The 13,161-nt window shown below is 48.1% G+C and overlaps 1 protein-coding gene across 1 annotated transcript in view; it reads left to right on the top strand.

Annotated features, from left to right (window-relative positions):
* Positions 1–17: 17 nt before the first annotated feature.
* The window catches only part of PSTPIP2 (proline-serine-threonine phosphatase interacting protein 2), a 21,226-nt gene continuing 8,082 nt past the window's right edge, over positions 18–13,161 (top strand). The window contains exons 1-3 of the mRNA XM_026865853.1: positions 18–80; positions 8,561–8,661; positions 10,842–10,919. Of these exons, the coding sequence (XP_026721654.1) occupies positions 48–80; positions 8,561–8,661; positions 10,842–10,919 (212 nt within the window). The 5' untranslated portion in view covers positions 18–47. The remainder of the gene's footprint in view (positions 81–8,560; positions 8,662–10,841; positions 10,920–13,161) is intronic.

The raw sequence follows: 13,161 nt of genomic DNA, 5'->3' as shown, positions 1-13,161 counted from the left end.
TGGGGCGGGACGGGACAGGCGGCGGTGGCAGCGGTGGTGGCAGCAGCATGCGAGAGTCACGGTTCAAGGACCACTTCTGGGTGAGTGGGGGCAGAGGGGATGAGACCCAGCTGGACCCGGGAGTGGGGTGGGTGTCACAGCTGGAGGCAGGGGATCACAGCTGGGTAGGGTGTTGGGGAGTGGGGGGTCACCCCTTTCTGGTCAGAGTTGGTTCCAAAGCCGCCATGGTGGTCCTGGGGTGGCTGTGGAAGGCTCTGAGCATCCCCCGGCAGGCGCTGCCCGTCCTCGCGTGCCCTGAGAGCTGTAGCTTTGAGATGTGCCCTAGACAGCCAAAATACGCCGCCGTGGTGAGCTGCGGCTGCCGTGCTGGAGGAAGTTGGTGCCAGGCTGCGGACTGAGAATATTAACTGGCCACCGGTGAACTACTTGGACACACCGTGGCCAAAAAAGATCCCTTGATGTCGAGCTAATCCTGGGCTAGGAGCGAGTCCTTCGTGTGCTGTTGCCAGCTGCTGAGCTGCGGAGCAAAATCCACGGTTCTGGGAAAGCCACGATTTATTCTTTTGAGTCTAAATGCTGCTTTTGGGAATGGAGAAGTTCTTAACAGCCACTGCAGAGCATCGGTGCTGTGGCTGCTCATTTCCTCCTGGTGTGTAGGCAACTAGGAAATAAATGACAAAATTTTGGCTTTTGAGGCTGAAAGTCTCCATCTGTGAAGGGCACTCAGGGTTTTCCAGATGATGCCTGGGAAGCTGCTCCCATCTTGCAGGACAGGGGAAAGGTTCATGGGGCCTGAGTGGAGCAGGCACCAGGTTTGGGGCTGCTGCGTGTTGTGGAATGAGAGGGGTAAGTGCAGAGCACCGGGCTTGCCCCACATCATTAGTGTGTTATCTGTCAAATATGTAAATCCCACATAGGTATCGAACCTGGCTTGGAAAATAAAGCCAGCTTTGCATCTGGCAGCTGTTCCACAGCTATTTGTTGCCAAGAAGTTTCCACAGTGCTCCCTTTGCAAACGTGCAGGAGGGGAGGGATGCGAGGGTGGTGGCAGCATCCCCCAGGCTGGGGGGAATAACTGTGATGCCAGGAGTGCTGAGTAGACGTGGTTTGTCATGCTTCAGTGCCGCGTTGGACTGAAGAAGAGCTCCTTGCCACGGGGCTGACTTCGGCTAGTGCTGCTCGGTTTGTTCCTCTCCTGCTGTGGTGTGGTGCTTTTTGAAGGAGGATCCTGGAGGCTCAGTGGGAGAAATTATAGGGGCATGAAACAAAGAAATTGACTCAACAAAAAGATCTTTTTACTGTTAAGTAGGTATTTTTTATTACTAGTGCTGGGTTCACCCTGGGGATTCTTCACCATAAGGGCTCCCAAGAAATACCAAGGGACATATTCATTAGATTTCCTGGAAAGGAGTGTCTTATGATAATGAGTTCCCAGAATTAATTTACATAGTCTGAGCATGTGTAGTAAAAATAGATTGAGGATCTTTGGTGGTCGAGGAAAGAAGCACATGGTCTTCACGGTGTTCGCTACTTGACCTTCTTTCCAGAGCATGGCTGTGAAGTAAAGCCCAGGTGCCTTCTTCCTAAATCAGCAGAATCATCTTTATTATAATAGAGTCTCTGTGTCTCTGTTCCAGTCACCCTTATTTTAGTTTCCCTATTTTAGGAGTTGACCAAGTGTCCATTGAAGTCCTTGAGTCTGCTATTAGTGATTTACGTAGGGAGCCTAAAGAGTGTTTTAATCTCACCTAAACAAAGAGACTTAAGGAAACAGTTGAGGAGTCAGGAGTCCTTGAGAAACAAATAAAACAACACACAAGCAAACCTTTCATACCTCACTGTTTAGTCTTAATAATTATTAGAAATTCATTTGTTTGAGCCCTTTCAGGCAGGAGCTGCCCCAAGCCCTGAAGGTGAGCAGGAGTTGGGATATTGCCTGGTGTGCTCATGCCTGACTAGTCCCTTTTATATCAAACAGGTCTGTTTACTGAATAATCCTCTTGCTGAGCCCAAAACTCTCAGTGTATCCAGGAATTTTGCTTGGCCTTTTCCTTTCCAAAGGCTGGAGGCCAGGCTTCAGCCCCCCTGACTGAGGAAACATGCCTGGGGCAGGCAGCTGGGGCAGAGGTTGGGTGGGAGCGTGATGGTCATGACTCAGTGGAGAGATCGAGGCCCTGCTGCGGTTGTTTGGCCCATGGAAAAGGCAGGTACCACCCCAAGCAGTCTCCATGCCACGCATGGGTGACTGTGCATCAGCTGTGAGGGCTGGGGAGGGAGAGGGAGAACGAGAAATGTGCAGAAGAAAATAAATTTAGATGAGGTGTGAAGGGCTGCTCACCCAGCTTTGGTTTGCTGTTGAGTGTTGTGAGAGAGAGCAAACTTCCTCCTGCAATTTTTCCTCTTAAATTACTTTGCTTAAGCTGAAAAGGGAAGGAGAACTCTTCTTTGCCAAAGCAAATTTCACAGCGGTCAGGTGGGAAAGGGGAGATTTTGGAAGGGCTCTGAGGAAAGGATGTTCCAGTTGATGGAACAAAGACTAAAAAATAACCAACCCCCCTAAAAGCCAAACCGGTTTTGGTATTGCACACTCCACCTTTGAAATGCAGATGTTTGTGAATGGTGACCGCAGAACTTCTTTGTGGGGTTGAGCTGCAGTACCCCCTTGCTCTACCGGGGTAGTGGGACTGTGCCTCAAACCTTCTCTGTGGACTAATTCAGCTTTAAATCCCGGAAGTTCTGATTTTTTTTTTTGGTGGGGGTACGTGTGTCTGTGTGTCTTTCACTGCCTGGAACCTGGTCCCTGACAAAGTTCATGGTGTGATGCTCATGATGCGCTGTGTCGGTAAAGCACACTGCGACTTTGCTCTCTGCATCCAAGTTTGCTCATGCCCTTAGGTCTCAGCACAAGATGATAATTTTCCTTAAATAAAGGGGTTTGCTCTTTTGCATCCACTGAGGTCCAGAGGTGCCCAAAGATGCAGGTCCTCACCCCAAATGCCCTGGCTCATGTGATGCTTCCTCCTGCAGCCTGTGCTGCCTGCAGCAGAGCTGTGCACAAATAAAAATATGTCAAAGATCATGTTTATTTCCCCTTGCTCTGCCTGTAGTGATTGCTACAAGTTGAGCAACTGTGGGGTTTTGTTTTCATTTGTTTTTGCAAGCTGCTGTTCTTCTTTTACTACACAAGGTCTCTTTTTTCCCTTTAATAATTTTCTGGCTACATGCTTGGTTCTCCCCAAGCCTGTTCTTCCACAGTATTTCAGGTAACCCAACAGCAAAGCTTTGTGTCTCATCAGAGCAGTTCAGCACTGTAAAACTATGTGGGAAAAATAGAAATTATGATAACACTAAAAAACACTTCGAAGTGTCATCTATTGGCTAACAGCTTGCAACTTGGGAGTGTGGATTTTTGATCATTTTGCTTTTAATGAGAACAGAAAACCAGTGCACTGCTCTCGCAGTGTACTGCAGGGTGCATTGAAAAGAGGCATTTGGTAAAACATTAAAAAAAAAAAAAATAGTCACACAATTCTGAAGTCTGTGTCCTGCTGACTCTCAGTGAGGTTGGCCTGGTCAAATGATTTTTGAAAATTGGACCTAGGTATCTAAATCTTTTAGGCACTCCCAAATATTCCTTTGTCATGCCAAGAAAAAACAATGATGCTAAAACAAACCATGGCTCAGACAAGTCATCTGCGGTAAAAGCTGCACTGGCATATTTAATTTTCTAACAAAGCATGTGGCAAAGTATCTGAAAACACTTATTTACCCCCAACACATTGGAAAGAGCTATTGCTTCTCTTTTTGAAATGGCACAAAGGAAGCGTGGAGGAAAAATGCTTTGCCCCTCGTTGTAGAGTATGGGAGTGCTGGTGCCTGCAAATAATTTTTTTTAGCCTTTTGAGGCTGGCTGGGGTTAAACTCTGTTTTCTGTGTCCCCGCTGTCAGGGGATGGGGGAAGCTGCCAGCCCCCGGCTCCTGAGTGCATTCCCTGGCTGCTGACTCACGGTGTGATGCTGGCTGGGCCGTTTCACTTCCCCTTACTCCTGCTTGTCCTTCTCTAAATGGGGGACTGGTGTGTGGGGTTTATCTGCAGCGTTATGAAATTCTCAGGTCATCGTTTGAAAGGAACAAGGTGGGGTTTGTGGGAAGAAGTAATTCCATCTAGGGGATGGTCTGTTGCTCTCAGTGTCTCTGGGAGGAGCAGGGTAGGTGTGTTGGCATTGGGGAAGGCAACTCCCAATGGCAAATTATTAATCAAAAAGCTGCTTTTTGCAGGATGCAGATCTCAGGTGGGCGAATTTGCAGCGAGTCTTTTTTGTACCTGCAATGAGTTTTGTCTGTCCTGTTGCATCCATCTGGTTATCGGATGAGGAGAAGCTGCAGCCTCTTGCAGTATCTCCTGATCTCCTCACCCTTCTCCCTGCAAGCACCAGCACAAGCCTTTTTCTTGGTTTCAGCAACCTTTGCAGGACCCTGAGAGATTCTGAACCTGTACTAACCGTGAGCAAGAATAGCACAGCAATTTATTGTTGCATGGTGTTTTTGACTACTGAAATAGTGATACAGTTCCTGCTGTCTTTCTCTAAGCAGATAAGGCTGCAGAGAGATCCTAAGAGCTCTGCGTAAATCAAGATCTTCCAAGGAATGGTTCATGAGCAGTGCAGTGCGGCAAACCTTTCATTTTTGGGAAGGCTGGGACAGACAGCTTGAGGGTAGGAAGGATCTAGAGAGGGATCAGGACAGGCTGGATTGATGGGACAAGGCTAATTGTGTGAGGTTCAACAAGGCTCAGTGTTGGGTCCTGCCCTTGGGCCACAACAACCCCCAGCAGGGCTACAGGCCTGGGGAGGAGTGGCTGGAGAGCTGCCAGTCAGAGAGGGACTGGGGGGGTGATTGACAGCCGGCTGAACAGGAGCCAGCAGTGTGCCCAGGGGGCCAAGGAGGCCAAAGGCATCCTGGCTTGTGTCAGCACTGGCGTGGCCAGCAGGGACAGGGAAGGGATCTGAGCCCTGGGCTCGGCACTGGGGAGGTAGCCCCTCGATTCCTGGGTTCAGTGTTGGGCCCCTCACCCCAAAAAGGCCATTGAGTGACTCGAGCGTGGGCAGAGAAGGGCAACGGAGCTGGGGCAGGGTCTGGAGCACAGGTCTGCTGGGGAGCGGCTGGGGGAACTGGGGGGGTTCAGTCTGGAGAAGAGGAGGCTGAGGGGAGACCTCCTGGCCCTCGGCAACTCCCTGCCAGGAGGTTGTAGCGAGATGGGGGTCGGTGTCTTCTCCCAAGTAACAAGTGATGGGATGATAGGAAATGGCCTCAAGTTGCCCCAGGGGACGTTTATATTGGATGTTAGGAAAAATTTCTTCACTGGAAGGGTTGTCAAGCATTGGAACAGGCTGCCCAGGGCAGTGGTGGAGACACCATCCCTGGAGGTGCTTAAAAGAGTGTAGAAGTGGCACTTGGGGACAGGGTTTAGTGGTGGACTTGGCAGTGCTGGGTTAATGGTTGGACTCGATGATCTTAAAGGTCTTTTCCAACCTCAATGATTCTCTGATTCTCTCATTTCAATGGCTTTATAGGGTCTGTGTCTGGAGAGAGTTTTCCATGTGAAGTGGGGTAGAAGATGGAAATGTCAAGCTCAGCAGCTTGCATTTTAGCTGTGGCTCACACAATGTCATAATGTTACTTCAGATCCCCACTAGAGTATTTTAGCTTCGCTTGGATAAAAGTGCAAACATCCCCCAAAATATCACAACAAGCACAGAAATTCCTTCCCCTCATTGAGAGGATGGTGCAAATCCGGGCAGCAGGTTGGGAAAGGGGGGGCAGGGACAACACGTCCTGCTGAGCCCTGTGAGCTTGGGAAACATCAGCTGCTGCTTTGTCATCGGTTTGTAGTTGTAGTTTCCATGGGCTGTCCCCAGATAGCTCTTGGGCTCAGAGCTCTGCCCAGTGGGGAGGACCATGACAGATGTGCTGCAGGGTGGGAAGAAAGATATTCATCCTCCCTTATTCCTCTGGTTGAGGAGGGCTTGGTGCAACTCCCCATCCTGCATATCTGTCTTTGGCTTAGTTGATTATGTCTTTAAATCTTGTCCTCTGCACCCATGGCTCTGTGCTTGCTGTGTTGCTCTTCCTCTTTCATTGCTCCCTGCCACCCCTGCCTTTGGGACACCCTACAGGCAGTCACACAGGTCCTTTCTGTTCTGTCCGTGCCAACATCTGCCCAGAAGGGTGCTGCAAAGGCTGGTCTCAACCCTGTCCAGCTCCTTCTGGATCAGGAGCAACTTCTGCCTTACAAGCAGCTCTCTTGGAAACCTCCACGGTCTCTGTCACCTCCCATGTTTCATATACACCTTGCACTGGGATGTCTGGTTCAGCCTTTCACTTAGGAGATACGTGCTGGAATTAAATCCTTCTACTGCAGGAGGACAGGTGATAAAATTAAGAGTTTAGTGCACATTTTTGATGGATGCTTCCAGTTTTTCCCCTGGAACTTCTGCCTGATGCAGCAAGCCCAGGTATCCCAGCAACAGGGTGGGGTGTGGGAGCCTTTGGGTGCCCCCTCACACACAGTGATGGGGGTCTGACCGCTCCACCCTGCCCGGGCTTGCACTGACCGACAGTTATTCTTTGCATCCATCTTATTTCCTTTGAAACCGAGGATAGGAAGTCAAATTGGGATCTTCCTGTGTTTTGCAACTGAGGACTGACTTCAGTGCAAGCGTGTTTCCTTTTTCACAGACCTGATTAGCAAAGACACAATGCAAACTGAGAACTAGTAGTGGGCTTATCATAACAAACCCATTTTGGAGGGAAGTTTGTGCTTTGTAAAGAAATAGAAAGTGTTTTGCTTTCTGCTTAGCCTCTGCTCCACAGTCCTTTCTTCCTGTGCATGCCACAGGCGGAGCAAAGCTGGTCTGGGATACCCAGGGATTTCCTGCAGGTCCCACTCCCCCAGATTTCCACTTCACTTCTTTCTTTCTGGTCACTGGCAGTGAAGTCATTGACTCTATAGGGAAGTCAACATAATTAAATCCTTCATTTATCACAAATACCAGTCCTGTTCCTCCTCATTTCTTGCAAGGGGTATGACCTCCCAGGAAATCCCCCCTTCTGCTGCCCATATTTTCATCCCAGTTCTCTGCATACTCTCATCCTGGCTTCAGACATTTTTCTGAATCTTTCCATCCTGCCATTATTCCTCTTCAAGTTTCTTAACAACCGTTTGTGACTCTTTCTCCCTTTCCCTGAGTTTTTCATATCTGCTCCTACCATTGCTTCCTTTCTGCAGCCTCTTTCGCTATATTTTTTTGCTCCCATATGTGCTGTTTTGTGCAACACTGACTGGTTCTCTTTGCAGAAGATGACAGGTAGCACCTTCTGCTCAGCTCCCTGCATCTGCTTCAGTTTTCTTCCAGAGAAGGAGGATTCATGGTCAGGGCATCTCTTTGTATTATGACAGCACTTAGGAGCCTTGATCTTAGCCTGTGTCTCCAGGGTGGTAAATACTCAACAGTCATAGGGAAAAAATCCATTATTTGTCCTAATTTGTTTCCTATTTGCTTCCAGGCATGGGTATGAGAAAAGAATGGGGTAGAGTTAGTCAACCTTCACCCTAGTCCACCTACATCATTGTGGCATTATTTTTTTAATAAGCAGCAGTACAATATATGTTTTTGAGAGGTAATTTGAAGCAAAGCACTGATCCTTCAGAAGACTATGGGAAGTGTGAGTGGCACTTCAGGGCTGAGAGGCCAGAGTTGGAAGATGGGACTTGGCCCTGTGGATGCTGGAGGCAGGACCTCTCCATGGCTGTGAAGTTTTGTGGGGACTGAAGAAGCTATCCCTTCGTAATGTGTTGGAGGGCATACAGCAGCGGTGGGGAGGACCTGGTACTTAGGGAAATGATCTTTGCAGTGGTGTTTCGAAGTGATGTGTGGGACAGTGTTGCTTTTTACAAGGCCAAAGAGAAGGCTGCTGCAGCAGCAGTCATTGGGTGCATCCATGTATTACTGTGAGGGCAGGAAGAGAAGCCCATAGCTCAGTGTTCCTGTGCAGGAAGGTCTGATAAATTCACCCCCAGCCCAGGTGTAGACTCCTACAGATAGACATGAAGGTGATGCCCAGAATAGAACAAGTCACCTCCAACCAAGATTAATCTCCATGTCTGAAGAAACTGGGAGGAGCAGTAGTAAGAGGGGCTATATAGAGAGAATTGGAGGGTTCTTAGTGTTTGATTTTGTTAAATTAGAGCTGACAGCTAAGCTCCTAGGAGGAGATGCCATGTGTTGTGGGGCCAGCTGTGCTTAGGCCAGAGGGGAGCAATAGGATGTGGTAGGACTGAGCATTTCTGTTTTCTGAAAGTCATAGAAATGCCTTGTCCCAAATTGCCACCGTTGTTCTCATTCTGGAGCCTCTCCCACCCCTAAAAGATCATATTTCATCAAGAGGCACTTGCACACTTGCACCAGGCTGAGCCATCACTTGTGCAAATGCTTCTGAAGGTGGCAGTGGCTGTTGGACTGCACTGACGAGGATGTGACTCCTGTTCTTGTGTTTTCAGAGTACGGATCTGACGAGCACAGTTGGCTACGACAGCATCATTCAACATCTGAATGACAGCAGGAAGAACTGCAAAGAGTTTGAAGACTTTTTGAAGGAAAGGTATGGAGCTGCCTCTGAAAACAGGTTGGGCTGACCTGAGAAGTGAGGTGGTGGCACTACTTCTCCTTATATTCCCACTTTGGTTTCTGTCAAGTTTAACGTGGGTGTTTAACATCCACCGTATTAAACCACCTTTGATTTTAGTCTGATGAGGAACTTGTTTTCTTACACTGTCCTTTCCTTGCATGGCTGGTGCTGTGGTATGGAGTCCATGCTCAGGATAGTGCCCAGAGTTTCATGCTCATATTTTGAAGCTAAAAAGAAAGGGGAATCAGGAGCAGTTTAATAATTCAGTCTTACGTGTTGTCAGACCTCTGTACTGATGTGTTTGCAGCTGTTAGTGCCCTGCCCAGGCCACACACTCTTCCATGAAGTTCACCTTGCAGTTCAGCTTGCAGAAGATCAGGTGAAGACCTTGGCATAGGGGAGGCACAACTTTGACCTGAATTTCTCTTTGTACATTATGGACAGCTCACAGATTTTATGTTAAAAAGTAGTAGCATTAGATACTGCATTTATTAATCTGAGGATATGACCTAAGTAGAGGCTCTGTGGCTATAAAGGCACAACTGAGATGGTCTGGCCCTGTGTTTTGACTTTATGGTTCACCTGGTTAGCAAAGGCTAAATCTGAAGAGTGTTGTAGAATGACCCTGAATGAATGTAATTTTGGTATTGAGAACTGGAGAAAACAAACCTCTGAATACAAGACTTGGTACAAACCAGCCTGGAACAAATTTAATGGGGATGAAGAGGAGGAGAACCTCCAGTTAAAAGTGTCTAATGCACCTACATCTGTTTAGGCTGTAATCCCATGTTCCAGGAAAATTTGTGCTTTCCAGCTGCTCGAGGAACCACTTGCTAAACCCTGAGAACTGTGACAAAGGAGAAAGCCCTCCTCTACACCCTGTACCCCGTTCCTCTTTGCTGTTGAAGGAAGTGTAGGTTCCCACCAAAGTGTCTAGACAGGAGAACATTAGAGGCTGGACCTGTACTTGCTACTGGCACCCTTCTGAACATGGCCCAGTTCTCCACGTACAGCACAGCTGTTATATGGTTTCAGCCATGGAGAACATGCCTGCTGGATGTGATGCTTTGTCTCAAAAGGAAGTCCATGGGAACATTGTTAGGTAGAGGAAAAATAGTCAATATATAATCTTTATTTTTTCCATCTCCCTGCATGCTTTTGGAGTTTTTAAAGAGTTAAGTTAGGTGAATCCAAACTCTAGAAATGAACAACATAGGTATCTGCAGGTGCATTAGAGATGCAGACATTTTAGGAAGCTGTTCATTTTACTCAGTAGACCTGCCAATACAAGCCTCTAGCCGTACTTGTTTCTCTCCACTGATTGCAGGCAGCTGGCTTGCCCACATGGAGATACCTACATTTGACCAAGCAAGTCCATCCCTCGTTGTCTGTACAGATTTCAAATGAACTGCAGAAAGATGGTTTTTCTTAGACTATAACACATGGGCTTTCTTTCCCCTTGACTCTTTCTTCCATCAGGGGAGGACATTACAATCTCTCAAAGGTGTGATTTATGTTACCTCACAAGATGTGGCCTCTTCAAGCGTGCTCCCTCAGGACCAGAGGCAGGCAGGGGAGACTATCTATTGCCTCATTTTAAAAAGTCCTGAAGATCTGAAAATGGCCCAGCTGTGTATTGGGGTGCATGTATGATGTCTGAGTGGTCTTTGAGGTGCCTACTCCCTTCTGTCACATTTGGTTTAAATCAGACAAATCAGATTCAAAAGTACTTTGTGTGGATGGAACAACAGATGCTGATGGTCAAGATGCAGAAAATGTGTGATCGTGCAAACACTGTTCCCATAGGAAACTGAGCTAAAAACTACTCAGGTGACTCACCTGGCTGCATCTAGCCAGCTGCACTGGCTGCTTAGTCCTCCATCTCCTGTGGAGGTGGTCCTTGCACCCATGGGACATGGGGAGATGTTGTGAGCAACGTATCAGGACCACAGACACAGCAAAATGAAGTGTTTTCACTAGAAGGGCTGTTGGGTGACTGCAAACAACAGTCTTCCTTGAGCGAACTGTTCACAGTTGGTTTGCAGCAGGTCAGGAGACAGGGAGGGTGTTAAGAACGGGTCTTTGCCTCTGCTGCAAACAACTATCAGTTTCTGAAATGAGAACTTCCTCTCATTTCTCTCTTTCCCCAACAGGGCAATTATAGAAGAAAAATATGGCAAAGAGCTCATTAACTTGTCAAAGAAGAAGCCCTGCGGGCAGACAGAGCTGAAGTAAGTTCACAGTCCTGCGTGTATTTTGCTTTTATGGGTGTCCTTACCTGGAGCAATGAAGGAGAAGAAGGAAGGAGGCTGTGAGAGACAAAACAGTGTTGAAATATGATTGGGACACCACCAGAAGATGATCTGAAATGGGGCTTGTGGATGAATGGTGTACAGTTGGGTTGGGCTTTGCCAACAAATGAGTTGGAGTCCACGAGGTTCCCACCAGCTGTAGACTCACCAAAGCACTGTAGATGCCCAGGAGAGATGTGGGCAGCAGAGGGCTGAGGATCATGAGACCTTGGGTTTGTGCTGATCTTTTGTGTCTAGAGGGAAGTACAGGTACTTCCTTGACTCAAACCATGCAAATCTTCAAAGCCCAGCATGTTACCACCCCACAAGGGTGCTGTGGCCACTGCGGTTGGCTTCCTGAGTAGGTCTCTTATTTTTCCAGTGACACTTGGCACCTTCTGCTTCCTGCTTTGTTTCTGTACTTTATATGTGTCAGGTATGATATTCTCTGAACATTTATTTACAGTTTCTGAAATCTTCACTGTACAATAGTACTAGGGAGAAGAGTTCCCTGCATTTCCAACCACTGGCCAATGCCCGTGTAGAAGGTGTTCATATGTCCCAAATGATACTTTTAGGAGGTTGCCTGAGACATTTGTTATGAAATTGAGAATTTTTAATAGCATCCAGTGTTTAAAAGATGTGAAGTAGATCTCAGATCAAGTGATCTGTGTTATACTCACTGAGAGGGAACAGGACGGAGGTGTAAAGAGGGTAAATAAACCTGCTTCAAGCTGCTTTGGCTGGCATTGAGTGAGGGACTTGCTCTCTGGTTTGGGAGAGGTGCTTTGCTGATGCCTGCACTTGTTTGTGTCTTCTCACTCTTTTTAATGCTCTGCCTGTTTTTCAGCACATTGAAGAGATCCCTGGATGTTTTCAAGCAACGTAAGTAATTATTCTTCTTTGTGTTTGTCAGGATGCTTGGCAGTGCCAAAACCTGCTGGCAACAGTGTGGGAAGAAAATGGCAGAGAAAGCTCCAAAACAGTGCCATGCTGGGGTCAGGCATAGGTTATCCTCCTGGCCCAGCTCAGTTCAGCTGGGTTTTGGGACAGAGTGCTCCAGGGCATGGGTGGAATCCCTTAGGGGATCTCCTGGGCTTTTGGGGCTGACTGCAGCTCAGAAGTTGTGCTTGCACTGTACATCAGAAGCTCAGCTGGAATCTGTTGGACTGTCTCGCCTTGATCTCTTCACACACATATGCAGTAATTCACACCTGCATGAGTGGGTTCAGTTTTGGGCCCCTCACTCCAAAAAGGCCATTGAGGGGCTGGAGCGTGGGCAGAGAAGGGCAACGGAGCTGGGGCAGGGTCTGGAGCACAGGTCTGCTGGGGAGCGGCTGGGGGAACTGGGGGGGTTCAGTCTGGAGAAGAGGAGGCTGAGGGGAGACCTCCTGGCCCTCGGCAACTCCCTGCCAGGAGGGGGCAGAGAGGGGGGATGAGTCTCTTCTCCCAAGTAACAAGTGAGAGTACGAGAGGAAACAACCTCAAGTTGCTCCAGGGGGGGTTTACGTCAGATATTAGGAAAAATTTCTTCACCAAAAGAGTTGTCAAGGATTGGAACAGGCTGCCCAGGGCAGTGGTGGAGTCACCATCCCTGGAGGTGTTTAAAGGAGTGTAGAATTGGCAGTTGGGGACGTGGTTTAGAGGTGGACTTGGCAGTGAGAGGTTGATGGTTGGACTCAATGATCTTAAAAGTGTTTTCCAATTTAAATGATTCTATGATTACATATATATGCTTTAAAAAAAATCTCGTTGAGGCTGAAATCCATGGATCTGAGCCCCTGCTATCGCTGGCCCCAGAAGGTGCACAAAGGAGGAGATGTGTCAGTGAGAAGGAGGAAGTCAGAGGTTGCCGCACAGTTCACCAACACAGTTGCAACATGTAGGAAGGAGCTCAGGGCTTCCTGGCAGCAGCAGTCACCGGTGGGGCACAGAGGGGGCTGGGGCATGGCAGGAAACACCAGTTGGGAACAGCCCATTGCTGGGGCAGCGTCAACACCGTGTGGCAAAGGCATGTGCTCCTGTAGTGCCTGACCTTTTTCCGATGCAGTTTTTGCTTTTCCCTGAAGTCTTCCATTTTCTTTGCTTCCTCCCGAAGGGTTTGCGCCAGCTGAATGTGACCCTGCCCCACATTGTCTATCTCTGTAATGAAAAAAAATCAAAAATACATACATACATATAT

The sequence above is a fragment of the Athene cunicularia genome (genome assembly GCF_003259725.1).
Source record: "Athene cunicularia isolate RWA chromosome Z unlocalized genomic scaffold, athCun1 chrZ_part1, whole genome shotgun sequence".
Taxonomy (NCBI): domain Eukaryota; kingdom Metazoa; phylum Chordata; class Aves; order Strigiformes; family Strigidae; genus Athene; species Athene cunicularia.
This window is presented reverse-complemented; position numbering and strand designations above follow the sequence as displayed.